The sequence below is a fragment of the Peromyscus leucopus genome, chromosome 2, assembly GCF_004664715.2.
Source record: "Peromyscus leucopus breed LL Stock chromosome 2, UCI_PerLeu_2.1, whole genome shotgun sequence".
Lineage (NCBI taxonomy): Eukaryota > Metazoa > Chordata > Mammalia > Rodentia > Cricetidae > Peromyscus > Peromyscus leucopus.
The window spans coordinates 130,935,328-130,950,213 of NC_051064.1; the positions used below are offsets into that span (position 1 = coordinate 130,935,328).

The 14,886-nt window shown below is 56.1% G+C and overlaps 1 protein-coding gene across 1 annotated transcript; it reads right to left on the reverse strand.

Annotated features, from left to right (window-relative positions):
* Positions 1-1,913: 1,913 nt before the first annotated feature.
* Hcrtr1 (hypocretin receptor 1) lies at positions 1,914-10,152 on the reverse strand. Its single transcript, XM_028887656.2, has 8 exons — positions 10,055-10,152; positions 9,517-9,754; positions 9,161-9,339; positions 7,878-8,121; positions 7,479-7,594; positions 5,683-5,909; positions 4,522-4,643; positions 1,914-2,710 (listed from the first exon to the last, which is right to left on the reverse strand). Exons 2-8 carry the CDS (start codon positions 9,713-9,715, stop codon positions 2,553-2,555), a joined length of 1,245 nt encoding a protein of 414 aa, XP_028743489.1. The 5' UTR covers positions 9,716-9,754; positions 10,055-10,152; the 3' UTR covers positions 1,914-2,552.
* Between the last annotated feature and the right edge of the window lie 4,734 nt (positions 10,153-14,886).

A 14,886-nucleotide genomic window follows, 5' to 3' on the forward strand; every position in this document is an offset into this window, starting at 1 on the left:
TTTATGAAGTCATAACTCCCCCCCACACACACACACTTTTATTAAGCACAGACACCAGTACCTGCCGGTTGCATTTCTAGATCAGCGTGATACCCAGTCTGCACTGTGCCTGTAATGAGCTGACAGAATTTCAATCAAAAGCTGAAGACACCAGACATTCTGGTTTGCTAGGGGGCCTTATCACAGATAATGGTGTGATTATCCTCTGGCTTTGGAAGATGGAGATAAGAGCTCTGAGACTCAGAGGCCTTCAGCAGGGCTGTCCTCCCTGCAGGGTGGGGGTGGAGGGTGGCTGTGCCATTTTCCAGGTCACAGAGGCCAGCGGGCCTGTCACGCTCAGCCAATTCAGCTCCTGTGGGCTGCCGTGGCTCTACAGGCCTAGAATCAAGAGTCCAGATCCTAAAGGCTAGCACCATCCACCTCTGGAGTCCTTAGGGGACCCCAAGACTCCAGCCTCTATTTGCCAACCTATAGTAACTAAAAAGGGGAACGGAGACTTTCCAGGTTGCTTGTTTTATCTTTCGACTGGTAGCAGTGTCTTCCTGTTCTAACCTGCCCCTTTGGAAACACCATCCACTGGCCCTAGTTTTCTCTCTTGGGCCCACAGAGCACAGCCCCCTCCTTCCTGCATGCCATTCTTCTGGAGACAGTTGAGCCTACCACTGCATCTCCCCCAGCCCACCCCCAGCCCAACTTCCCTCATAGACCAGGTAGCCCTGGGCTGTCAGATGTCCCTCACTGAGCATTACTCCCCTTGGCATCTTGGCAACTTCCTCAGAGTGCGCTTGAGTGCATCAGAGCTTCCCAGGCAGAAGTCTGAGACCCCCACCCCACCCCCATGCTGGCTGGTTTCCGCCAGCAGAGTAAGGTAGCGGTGTGCCCCTACAGGAAGCTGCTGTCGTCTCTGCTCCTGCTGAGCCATGTGTCCATTGGAAGGCATCTTTGTTTTTTTATGTGGTGCTGGGGATGGAACCCAGGGCCTCACAATGTTAGACAAGTACCCTACCACCCAGCCACACGTCTAGCCCCCAAACGCATCTTTACAATGGCACCAACCACAATCTACCTTATACTGGGGGGGTGGGGGGAGGGGCTGAGAGCTTAAGACCCAGAGGATCCAGCCCTCATGCCTCATCCCAAGCACACTGCACCTCCAGACCTACCTCCACCCTTGATTTGGATTTCGGGGCAACGGGGGCACAGAGTGCTTAGGACTGCCCACTCTGCTGGCCAGCTGTGGCCGCTGCACTGATGAGTCTGTAGAGCAGATGAGCTCCCCCTGGACAAAACGGCATGCCTACCAAGGAGCCATGATGTCTAGGCTCTCCCTGGCCGGGCCCCACTTCCTGACCAGAGAAGTCAAGGAAGCCTGTGGATCTGGAAACATCTGCTGGTGTGCTCACCCTCAGTGGCCTCAGCCAGATGTCCCCTGCCCCTTGTAGTAGAGTGGAACTCCAGCATGTGCTTTCCTTCTGCTCCGGCGACAGGTGTGGGCGCCTTTTCAGCAGCCCTGTAATCAGCTCGGCTGCAGCCGGAGCATGGCTAGCCAAATCAGTGGCTTTCTCTTTGTATTCTGTGTGTTCATAGAAAACCAGCGAAGCCCCGATTTCCAAGAAGGTTAGGAACAGTAAATCTCTCAACCCCACTGGCTGCCCACCTGCCTCTTTCCAGGCCAGAGGTCCTCGGGCCGGCAGGGAGCAGAAAGTGTGTCAGAGATCCGCATCCTGGGCACCAGAGGCTGGGCACTGCCTAGGCCGTGTGGCCAGCAGTCAGTTCATCTGGGGCGGGGGCGGGGTTGCGCAGATAAGAGCATTCCAGAGCCTTCTCCTCTTGCCATCCCCCAGCCGCCCCACCTCCCTCTACTAACCTGAGCAGCACAAATTTTGTGTAATGACAAGGAAAGGGAACATTCTGTGCCAGGCTTTTAATTACAGTTGCTTCGGGCTGCTGGCCTCCATGCTGAACGGCCACATGGAGAGTGTTTAAGTACTCCGCAATGCCAACGAGATCGCGAGCCTGTGGTGCGTGCAGTCCACACCTGGAGGGGGGCGGCGTGCTTCAGAGTCCACTGAGAAGGCCTGGACCCAAATTAGTTCACGGGGACATCAGAGCAGCTGGCCGTGTGCAGCCAGGGCTTCGGGTGGCCTCCAGGCCAGGCGACTATGCCTATGGGGACCTTTGGAGCAGAGTCCAGCCAGGGAAGGCCTGTAATTGAGCGGGAGACAGGTCTTTGGGAGGAAAGCCAAGCTCTGAAAGGGTGGGGTGGCGCTGCAGGGTACAGCCACAGCAGGCGGGGACGACAGAAACAGTGTCACCAGCACGAGATGGTTTACAACGTTCTCTGCTTTCTTAGGGTGCTTAAGCTTCCTATCAACCCTTCTAGGGGACACAGCCTCAGAGGGGGAATGACGCTGGCTGGGTCACCCAGGCGGCAAGCCAGGACTGGAGTCACAGCCCCCCACTGAACAGCAGCAGTCTTCACGAGTGCCGGGGCGGATCCCAAGCGAGCGAAGGATCAGGCTGTGCCTCCCAGAGCCTGGGCCAGGCCCCACTTAGGACAGCACTGTGGTGACGCTGGTCAGCACGACGTGCTCAGAGACTCTGGAGACAGAACACCGGCTCTGCAAGGACTTGTGTCTGGCAGAGGAGCGGGGACCCAGACCAGGCAGGCAGCAGGAGAAGGCGGCCTTAAACTGCTCCCGAAATTTGCCTTGGTTGGGAGATAAAAGACACAGCCCTGAGGGGACCAATGCAGCAGGAAGGGGTTTGAGCTCCAGGGACACCCCGCACAGCTCCTGTCAAAGCTGTGTGGTGGGGCAGAGAGGGAGGGGCAGGGCTGGCATGGAGAGCCCAAGGCCACCTCAGCCCTGCCAGCCAGAGAGGATGAGAAGGCCCCAGCGGGTTCCTGGAGCAAAATGCAATTGTCTTGATTCCTTGACTGCACTCTGGCTGGGAGCCTGGCTTCAAGACGTGGTGTCTGGCTCAGGGGCCTCAGGTCACCTCTGTTCTCTGTGCGTGTGTGAGGAGGGAGCACAGGGCTCACACTGTGGCCAGCCTCCCCCAGCTCTGTCCAAAGGTATTGAACCGAGCAGCATCCTGTTCGGGTGGTAGTCAGTCACACTGCCCCAGGGCTGTGCCAGTACCTCAGACTTCATCCCCCAGAGCCTGCCCACACCCTGCAAGGCGGTGTCCACATCACAGAGAAGAGGTGCAGAAGTGGATATATGGTTTGCCCAAGGCCAGCCAGCTGGAAAATGAACCCAGGGATCTAACCCCAAGCCCATCTCTTAAAGGGAGGGCAGAGTGGAGAAGAGCACTGTGTTCCGCTCACGTGTATACACGGACTGTGCAGTACTGTGTTCTCACGTGTATACACAGACTGTGCAGTACTGTGTTCCGCTCACGTGTATACACAACTGCACAGCACTGTGTTCTCCTCACATGTATACACAACTGCACAGCACTGTGTTCTCCTCACGTGTATACACAACTGCACAGCACTGTGTTCCGCTCACGTGTATACACCTGCACAGCACTGTGTTCCGCTCACGTGTATACACCTGCACAGCACTGTGTTCCGCTCACATGTATACACCTGCACAGCACTGTGTTCCGCTCACGTGTATACCCGGGGGGGGGGGGGGCAGGGGATTGGGGGAGGCGAGGGCCGAGGTTTTCTCGAAACCAAACCCTCCCAGTCATGTCGCCAGGCTGTCGTTCTCTAGTGTCCAGCTCATGGCAGGGCACACAGTAGACACTTGGCAAACACAGGCCCCGCATCAGGGTGGCTGCCTGCTCTTTCCTCTACAGGGTCCACTCTCCTGTCCTGTCCTCTGAGCTGGGAAGCAGCCAGGCAGCCTTGGTTGAGTAACTCTTGAGTCACAGTGAGGGTTACACTAGGGACCTCTGACCCCTTCTCAAACATCTTAACTACTTTTGAAAGGAGACTGGGAGTAGAGGACGTGGGTGGGAGTAGAGGACAGCATGGTGGGGATCAGGTCGGGGGCCTAGACTCCTGGAAGACAGGGTGGAGATTTGCTTTGAGGCCCATGGATCCAGGGGTAGTCAAGTCTCTGGCCACTCTAGCCTGTGTCTGGCTGTCTCTCTGCTGCTGACTGTCCCTCGTCCCTCAGCTAGATCACACAATCTCCCTCGGGCAGGGCCTCCAGGGTCCTCTTCTCAGGCCTGGCTCCCTCTAGAAACACAGATTGCTGTCTGCACCAGCCAGAGAGGAACTAGTAGGAAGTCTTGCTGTGCATGCTCCCTGGATGGAGGATGGAGGTCCAGGCCCTGTCCTTCATCTTAGGCACTGATCTGCAGGTTGGTCAGACTCCATTCTGGGTACTATTTACTGGCCATAGCTCAGATCAGGACTCCTGGTAAGGACAAGGTATTCCAGTCTCCCCTATGAGTGGAGGGTTTCCAGAGAGAGCCAGAGAGCAGGTACATCCTCTCTTACTAGCCTGAGATGGACCCAGGGACCATGGCCACCCTGAGTCACTGCATGCACGGTCCACTTACCACTGAGGAAGTTGTAGATGATGGGGTTGGCGGCACTGTTGGCGTAGACCAGCCAGTGAGAGAAGGTAAAGCAGGCGTAGATGGCTTCCCGGTCACTGGCTTGGCGGAACATCCCGAACACTCTAGCGCCAATGGGGAGGATGGTGAGGAGCAGGACAGATGGGCGGGGAAGGGTGCCCACAGAACTCTAGCTAGGAAGTGTAGGGGTCCTCACTGCTCACTACTGTCCATTTGGGTCACTTGGTTTGAGGTCTTGACTGCGATTTGGGGTACCTAAGCATGGATTTTACCAGAATGGGCCTTGGGTCAGGGACCAATAGGATCTGCTCAGTCTCCAGCTTCCTGATCACTTGGAGTCACCCCATCTACCTTCTCAGCCATCCCAACAGAAACAAGACATCATCATGGACAGCATCCATTTTTTTTTTTTTTCAGCTAAAACAGGCTTAGAGAGAAGTACATGCCCATGCCCAAGACCACACACATGATCAGGACATGACCAAACCCAGACTGGCTGCTGTGCACTGCTCCATGGCCTTCCACTGATGACCCATGACCCCTCATCTGCTTAAACTTCTGTCCTCCCATCCCATGATGCTTGCTCCTTCACGTCTGCTAAGTCTCTTCTCGGGGGTCCCAGCCTCAGAGTGTTTTGAGAGAAGGTCTCACTGTGTAACCTAGGCTGGCTTTGAACTCGTGATCCTCTTGCCTTGGCCTGCTGAGTGCTGAGATTACAGAGCACATCTCCCAGCTTCCTTCGCAGAGAAGCCTTAAATAACAATAGTGTATCTGAGACCCCACCCCCTGCCGCCTCCCTCCATCACTCTGTGTCCTCTTCCGGTATTTCGTTTTTCTTCAAAGCCCCCACTTCCTGCCTGAGGCACTCTGATTTTTCCTCCTCTCTCACTGGAGTGCAGCCTCTATGAAGACAGGGATTTTGTCTGTCATTTGTAGCCGGTCACCACAGAACTTGAGAGCCAAGTGCATGGGGGAGCGGGGTTTCCCTAATTGCCCTTGGAGGCAGGCCTGATATCCCCATCTAGAGGAGCCGGGAACAGCAGAGTAACCCCTGCCCCGGGGTGGAGAGGGGTGGAGTGAACGGTACTCCTCCTCAGACCCCAAAGCCCCTCCCCTGCCCACATGCTCCCCTTGTGCCCTCACCTCTTAAGGACATTGAGGACACTGATGGGCAGATAACAGAGCGCAAAAACCAGCAGAACCACCATTAGCATCTTGGCCGTCTTCCTCCGAGCTCGAATCTGCTTCACCTCGGCCAGGAAGGCTCGGGCGCGGGGCTGGGGCTCTGCACACAGGCCCTGGTGCTGAGCCTCCAGTTGCTCTGAGGGCCGCTTCCAGTTCCGCACCAGGGCTGATGTGGTACCAGGGATCTGTCTCACACAGACAGACACACAGACAGACAGACAGACACAGACACAGACAGACAGACAGACACAGACATACACACAGACACATAGACAGACACACACAGACACACAGACAGACACAGACAGACACACACACAGACAGACACAGACACACAGACACACACACAGAGACACACACCACACAGGACAGCAAGGGATGTTACTCCTTGAGAGATAGTCATTCCCTTTGGCTGGGGACACTCTGGGCCTGGTGGGCAAGGTAGGGACATACAAGGAAACTGCCCCACTGTGGGGTCTGGACATCTTCCTAACTGCTCTCCCATCCTCCGTAGATCTGCAGCTCCATCTTTGGGGATGGGTGCAGCTGAGTCCTGAAGAGATGTCTATGTCACACTGTAGGAGGCCTGGGAGCCAGGGCATAGCTCTCCACCTAGGTGGATGCCCGGAAGCCTTAGTAGTTCTGGACCCCTGGAGCAAGCACATCCTGAAAGCCCCTCCCACCACTGAACATCGCAATCACCCCACAACCAAGAGGCAGGGAGCCAGAATGCAAGAAACTATAGAGTTTAGAGCTCACACATTCATGAGCTGTGTGACCTCTCCAAACCTTTGTAACATAGACCAGTCAGGAAAGGCTCTAACAATGTTCCTGCAAGGCAGGTCCTGGGTTTAACTCAACCCATTGCCCTGCATGGTCTAGGTGTGGGTTAGTGTTGTGTAGAATGTACGTGACATCCCAGAAGGTTGGTGTCATCAAGACCAGTCAGCCTTGTGGCCCACGTCCTGTCACTGCCTAGATACTGACCCAGGACCTACTGCCACTAGTGCCGATGGCTCTTAGCACCCATCTTCCCATGAACACCACCCCAGGAAACCCACTGTGGGTCGATGGAATGAGGGGAAAGTCACGCCTGAACCAGCCGGCCTCGCTGGCCTTGGCTGCCAGTCACCCCTCACACTCTGAAGTTGGCAAGAGCGCCTCTTCCTTAGCTAGCTGTCAGACACTGGATGTGAAGCCCAGCTGGGCAAGCGATTCGGAGCGGCAATGGTTAACGTTCTGCTGCTAAGCTGAGCACTGAAGCCTCAGATTTGGGTTCCGACTCCCGCTTTCTACTCACTAGCTGAGTGCTTTGGGGGGACATGGCCTGCTTCTCTGGGTGTTTTCTCACATATTTGGGGGGGGTATTGTAGTTAAAGCTGACTCTATAATAATGGCTGCTCAGGAGGCTGAGACAGGAGAATTGCAAGTTCAGCCTAGTCAGGTCAACTTAGCAAGACCCTGTCTCAACATTTAAAAAAGGAAGGAGGGCACAGGGGTCGGGGAGAAAAGGTCTGGAGATGGTCTTCAGTGGTAGAACACTTGTCTAGCATAGGCGAGGTCCTGGATCCCCACTACCAAAAGTTAACTAATTAAATGAGGCTGCAAGTCACTTTGGGGCCTTTGGCTCCCCACGTCCCTGGACCTGGCCTCTGTAGTCACAGTGTGGATAACATGTTCTAATGTCAGGGTCCATCTTAGAACAACAGCTGTGCCCTTTGTAGCCCGGACAGCGACCCCAGAGTTAGCCTCACCTGGCGGCCCCAGAGCTTACGGAAGATCTGGAAGTAAGCCATGGCCATGAGGCCCAGCGGGGCCAGGTAGGTAACAATGAAGAAGCAGCTGTGGTAGATCTTGGGGTAGAGCTCGTCTGTAGGGGTCATGAGATGCAAGGGTCAGGTTTATCCTGGGAGCCGCAGTCTGCCTCAGCAATGCCACCCTGTCCCAACAAGGACCATAGCAAGACCTGGGGACAACTGAGTCTCACATAGGCACCATGGCAGGGAGAGAGCCTAGAATTGCCCAGTCTAGTAGTATCATCCCGGAGGGACCCCTAGCAGATGCCCACACCAGAAGAGATACCTATCCTGGGGATACCCACCCTGAGAGTGCCCTGTCGTAGGGGTACGCTCCCCCGAGGTGCCCGCCATTACCTGCCCAGTGTTCGTCACAGACAGAGAAGAGCCGGGTGCGATTGGCTAGCTCGGGCAGCACACTGCTGCACTCCATGACAGCAGCCTGGGGCACCATGACAGCCAGCGACACAGCCCAGATGCCCAGAATGGAGCCACGGGCCCGGCGAGCTGTGCTCTTGAACAACAGCGGGTGGCAGATGGCGTACCAGCGGTCCAGGGCGATGAAGCTGAGGGTCAGCACGGCCACGGACACAGACACGGCCTGCCCCATGGGGACGCAGTGTCAGAGGTGTGTGTGTGGGGGGGGAGCCCTTCACAGCCCACAGCTACCAGTGCAGCAAATTCTGACTCCAACAAGTTCGGACTGTGTGAATCGGGGCAAGTCACTCACCCTCTCTGAGCCTTATCTGCAGAATGGGAATATAGCATCTATCTGGCGGAATTCTGCTAAGAATAAATGAAATCACGTGTGGAGAATGTCCAGTCGGGGACCTGACACACAATACACTACCCTACTGTGAACAATGGCACTCTGTGTGGCGGGCAGTTCTCTCCCTGTCCTTACAACCCCATGAGGTGGGTCCAGTGTTACAGAAGAGGAAATGAGACACGTGATGCCCTCACACTTAAGCTCAGCAGACTGGGTCGGTTGAACAGAAAGCCTCAAAACAGTGAGAAATCCAGGCAGCATCTCCGTCACCCTGGAGGTGGTCCCTTCCCTAGGCAGCTGGGAAAGCCCTTGTTCTGAGAGACAAGGTGAGGTGGCAGGTAGCATAGGCAGGCATTGCCCCCAGGGTGTCCCAGTTTCCCGGGGTGCAGGAAGAGGACTGGGGGGCTACTGAGAGGCCACAGTGGCTTCTGGCCAGGCCTCGCTCCAGTCTGCTGATCCCAGCGGCATCCTGCTGTCCAGTATTGGGGAAAGAGACTAGAGAGGAGAGGAGAGACTGTTCCCTTTGGCTCTCTCAGTTGGTCCCCACTGGGTTCAAGGACCAGCCCCTGTGAGCATTTGGGACTGTCACCGTGGGCTGGGCTCCTATGTCCTCTCTATATGTGCCCATGTACTTGGAGGTAACTGTGTGTGCACACATGGCCAAGTCTGCACCTGTCACCGGGAGGGGTTCCCATGTGAGTCTTTGAGGCTGTGTCTGTGTTCCTGAGTGTCCAGTCTGGTGGTCTGGGTGACCCTGCAAGAGTCCTAAGCCACTGTGACTTACCTGAAAGGTGATACTTAGGGTCACTGATACCCATCAAGGTGTTAGTCGGGTGTGTTAGAGGCCCCGGAGGGGTGTGGGAGAGCTAACCTGTAGGTAGGGGATGACCTTGCACAAGGCATGGCCGAAGAGCCACGATTCAGTGATGTCCACTAACAGGCTGGCAGGCAGGCAGATGGCAGTCACCAGCACATCTGCCAGGGACAGGTTGACAATGAAGTAATTGGTGACTGTCCTCATGTGGTGGTTCCTCCACACAGCCAGGCAGACTGTAGAGAGCAGCAGCGGAGCCAGGTTAAGTCAGCAGCAGCCATGCCCATTCATTCAGGCTCTGCTGGGATACTGAGGCCCCATCCCCCACCTCACCAACAGGAAGGGCGATGAAGGCAAGGCCCCCCCCCTCCCGCACGCGGTCTCCCTCTAATCCTCAGAAGACAGACACCTACCCAGCGTGTTGCCCACCAAGGCTATGAGGAACACGGCCACGTAGGCCACGATGAGAACCCACTCGTACTGCTTCGGGTAGAGATAATCGCGCCACAGGTAGCGGAGGAACTCATCTTCATAGTCTGGAGGAAGGGGAAAGGGTTCCCCGCTGCCCGTGGGGATGCGGGGCTGGGCCCCGGGAGTGGCCGAGGGTTCCATGAGCTCGGGAGCCGCTTCAGCTGAGGAGCATCCTGGGCTCTGTGGAGGAAGAGGAACTCCTACAAGCCCTCAGCCCACTCCCTTCAGGGGGCCCTGATCTCACACCCAATTCTTTGGGGTCCCAGGCCAAACTTCCTGAAGGAGAGAAGACTAGGAGGGGAGGAAAAAGGGAAAACGGGAAAAAAAAAAGAAGGAAGGAAGGGAAGGCATGGACATTAGGAACTTTGCCTACCTTTCCTCTCTATTCTTAGTCGTGAGTTGGGAATGGTGGAGAAAGGCATCTTATCTCCCCCATTCAGCCTCAGTTTCCCCATCCAACGGAGTAATAAAGATACCTACCTCTCAGGGCCACGATGAGGAGTATTGAGCTCAAAAGCTTAGGGACTACCTCACCCAGAATCCGGCCTCCCGGTCAGTGTCCGGTATCATTATTAGTGAGCCCCGCTGCACGGATGAAGACACGGGAAGCTGAAAGGTTGGGACCCTTGCTCAAGGTCACAAAGCCAATCCAGGTCTGCCTGTGTCCTCCAGCCATCACAGATTTAGGAAAGGAATCCATTCCCAATTGCAATTATTCTCTCTTGCATCAGTTCTCAAGCCTTAATTAGGGTTTGGGGAAAGGGTTCAGGGAGATCCTGAAGATCCAGGTTCCGCCCACCAGACCTGCCAGAGCTTCCTCAGTGCGCACACGCGCGCGCGTACACACACACACACACACACACACACACACACACACACACACACACACACACACACACACACACACACACCACACACACCCGAGAAGAAGAGTGTGGGAAGGGACTGACCACCTCCCTGAGAGATAGGAAATAGTCCCCCGCCCAGAAACGGAATTCTCAAGGCCCCCTTGCTAAGTCTCCCGGAGTCACCGGGGCCGCGATGCTCCCCGACGGCCGGCAGGGGTCGCTGAGCCGGCGCGCAGGCCGCTCTCCATTCATAAATCCGGCCTCGCTCAGGCCGTTCTCTCCTCCCTCCCTCAGACCCCTCCTTCCCCTAGCTGGGTAGGGACGACCCTAGACTGGTGTAGGAGGGTGGACGGTCCCCGGAGAGCCCCTGGAAGGGGCAGAGACGCTGGCCTACTGATTTCCCAGATAGTCCTCCCTGCTCCTTAGGGGGTCTGGGAGGATTCCCAGAAGGGCCAGCCAGAGCGCTAAAGGGTTACAAGGGAGACGCCCGGAGGTGAGAGGAGCAGGTGGTGACGCAGCCTTCCAGCACTCAGGTCACCCCCAGAGACTCCAGGCTCCCCCGCCCCGTCACCTGCCACTGCCCCTCTGGAACCCCCATGCCAGTCCTGATGGCCCCCCATATCCCGCACCTGTTGGCTCCCGGCCCGGAGCATCATCGGTTGCTGGTACCTGGACCTTGCTCGCGGGACCTTGCCTTGGTGCTGGGGAAGGCCAGGGCTGGGGACGCGGCGGGGCAGCCCCTTCCCGAGGCTGAGCTGTCCGCTTGCTCAGTGGCTGCGTGGCCCCGGCTCCGCGCGCCGGTGGTAGCTCGGGAGGGCTCGGGAGGGCTGCGCGCCGTGGGGAGGGGAGCGGGGCGGGAGGCTGGGCAGGGAGGGGAGGGAGCCCCGGCCCGTCTGCGCTCCTGGTCGCCAAACTCGAGCCCCGCTTTGTACGTCAAGCTTCCATCCACCTCCATTCACGCGTCCACTGGCTCATTCATTCCGTGCGCACCGTTTCGACACTCCCTCCACCCTGCATTCAGCACGCACCTAGGGTGTGTGTGTGGCGGCGTCGGGGGACACAGTGCAGGGGTGGACCCCACCTCTGCGCGCTGCCTCACCTGGCCGGTGAGGATGGTAGCACAAGTGGTTGTCACAGAGGTGAAAGGATGCCGGTGCCGCCTCCAGGCAAGCTCAGGAGGCGCTGGAGCAGCTAGTGCCCAGAGACGTCAGAAAGCCCGGATCTCTCCTGGGTCTCTCTGCCCCAAATCCTTGTTCGCACCTACTTCCCCTTGGGGAAGCTGGAGGTATTCATTAATTCAATAAATATTTATCAAGCTCTATGACAAGCAACGAACCTATAATAACGGCCGCCATTTCCACAGGCTGCGCGATCTCATTTAATCCCCACGTCAGCCTGGTGAGGTAGTTGTTATTGTCCCCATTTTACAGAAAAGACCTTGGATGTACACGGTTCAGGGCTTTGCCCAAGGTCAGAGACAGAGCTGGCTTTCAAACTTGTGTTCCACTCAGATCTACCAGCGCTCCCAACCTCTAAGGCTCCCAGCCACACAGAGGATCTAGCCATCCGGAGTAAGGCATTTCCCATGGTGCCTGCAGAGCTGGGAGAGGTCCCAAGGGGCTGAGATCACAACAGTACAGAAGAGCTCACCCGGGGGCTTCCAAGAGCAGAAATCCCTGCTCAGAAACTTGAAGAATGATGAAGTGCCTAAAGGCTAAGGTAGAGTATGGGAGGAGAGCTCTTTAAGGTAGACAACAGCAAGTGCAAATGATTGCAGGTTAGGTCTCCTGGGATCCCAGGCAGGTGGAGGGGGACCTTCTGGGCTTTCAGATAGTCACCTTGCCCACCGCCTGCCCCAGGACAGGACCTTCCAAGTAAGGAAGTCTCCTTTCTCTCACATCACTGCCTCCCGGGAGTGTAACCACATCTCCCCTTTGCAGCCAGAACTCTCTTCCAAGGCTCAAGAGATGCAGACAGGAAGTCTGGGAGCAGAGGGCCGGGGAAGCACCCTTATGGGCCTGGTGACCTCCACTCCTGAAGAATGGAAGTGTCTGGACCTGAGGCAGAACTTTGTCCTTGGGTAGCTCTGGCATTTGTATGCGAGATGGTGGATCATAGAACTCTAGGATTCTGTTTTGTGTTGTTGTTGTTGTTGTTGTTTTTCCAACACGGTTTTTCTCTGTGTAGCCCTGGCTGTCCTGGAACTCACTCTGTAGACCAGGCTGGCCTTGAACTCATAGAGATCCACCTGTCCCTGCTTCCCAAGTGCTGGGATTAAAGGCGTGCACCACCATCACCTGGCTGTGCCACCATCAGCAGCTGATCTCTGGGATTCTAAAACTGTCCTGTTTGCTGCTGGAGGCAGTGGCTGAATGAAAGACTCCCAAGAAGAGGGATGGTGCATGCGTGTGTGTGTGTGTGTGTGTGTGTGTGTTAGAGCTAATGTACTCACAGAAGGGTTATTAGAATGTGTTTAGAGAATTCAGTTTGTTGTCCTGTGTATTTGTGTCTCTCTGTACATGAGAGTATGCTCTTGGGTTGTGACTGGGGTTCACCCTGGCTAAGATATGTCTGTATGGGTCTTGATTTGTCCCTGTGTTTTGGTGTCTAGGGACGGGTGTGTGTGTGTGTGTGTGTGTGTGTGTGTGTGTGTGTGTGTGTGTCTGTTATCTGTCTCTGTGGGGTCTCAACGTGCATCTGTGGGTTAGACCAGCAGTGGCCTCTCAGCTTGTTTCCCTGTGAGTTTGGGAATGTGAGAGCGGGCCTTTGTGTCTATAGCCTTGCGAGTGTGTGTGAATGTGGAACTCGGCAGTCTGCTCCCATGGTGATGACTCACCCTTCCACATTCTGCCCACCCCACCCCCAATCTGGAGCTGCAACCATTTGCCACATAGGGGTCCCAGAGGAGGCTGCAGCATGTGGGGGGATGGGAGGCTGATCATGCAAGGACACTCAACTCACAGCTGCTTCGGGCAAGGTGCAGCCAGGGATGCGGAAGGTACAGATCCCTGCGTGGGCGGTGGGCCGCTCAGGCTCTGCGCTGACTCTGTAGCTCAGAGCTGTGGATTCCAAGGCCCCTAGACACCATGGTTTTCAGAGAGCAAAGAGCCTCCATTCTCCCAAGTCAGTGAACATTGGGAGTGCATTTGTCCTTGTGTGTGGAGGAAACCTGACTGCTGTTCCCTTAAACCCACGGAGAACATCCAGGATTGTCGTACCAGTCCCAGCCCCCTGACCAGGAATCTCCAGTTGCCCACTTCTCCCCCTTTATTCCTTTGTACCCCAGAGATGGCTGCTTCCCATGACAAGAGTCAGGAGGGACTCCTCAAGGTGGCAGATCTCTGTTCTTCACTATAGGACCCTGATCAGCAGGAGACTGTGGGCCCCAAACTGTCTGGTCCTGAGTTGGGTACCCCAATTCAGCTACAAGTGGCTTATCATTGAACCTAGTCTCTCTCCTAAGCAGGAGAGAGAGAAACCTTGAATACCTGCTTAAAAGACATCTGAGCCAGGCATGGAAGATCCCCTCCCCCTCCCTGCGAGAGCTGCAGTTGCTGAGTTCTTGGACATGATGGCATTGGCCTCAGGGAGCTCCTGGCAAAATGCCAGTGCCCAAGAGAGAGCAAGGACTTCAGGCCTTCTCTGGACTGGGCCATCAGCCCTGGTGCCTCCTCTGCTCAGGGAAGGCCAGCCTGAAACCTTGGCTTGGCTTGAGCTGTCTGTCAAACCGTGTCCACATGACCTTTTTCCAGGAACCAGCCGGCCCCAACCTTGTTGATCTAATCCTGAGCCTCCAAGCCTCAAGTCCCTGTCACATCCATCTTCAAGTGTCAGCCCAGGCACTGTCGTCCTCAGGTGGTGGCTCACCCTCCCTCCCTCCTCCCCAATTCCGATGTGACTTACAGTAACCTCTGTCTGGCTAGGACTAGAGCAAGGGAACAGTAATTGGCTTTGCAATTTGTGGATGCTGAGGGCCTGGCTGTGGGTGGGCGACTGTGGCCAGGGGACAGAAATGCTGTTTAGAAGGCCCTAAATCAAGAAGTGAAGGGTAGATTTGAGTGCAGGACTCTATTGTACTTCAGGAAGGGAGCTTCAAAGACTGGGACTAGGGAATTCACTGAGGTAGCTGTGAGGCTTTGGGTCTCTGGGTTCAATGGCAATGATTTCTGGGAAGAGCTAGCCAAGTACTCAGTGCTCTGGGGTGAAACCCAGATATCTCCCGTCTTCAGCATCTCCGTAGGATGCCCTCATCCCTTGGAGGAAGAGCTCCCTATTTCAGGCCTGGAGGCTTAGAAGGACCAGCATGCACTGAGAAAGGAGGGGCCCTGGGTCTGGGATCAGGGCCCTCTGAGACTTAGAAAGCATCTTCCACACAGGTGTGGGGCAGGAGAAGGGTCTTGCTCACCCAGCTGCTCACTCAGCAAACCCTGAGGGAACCCTGCAGCTCAGGCTGGGGAGCCCCTT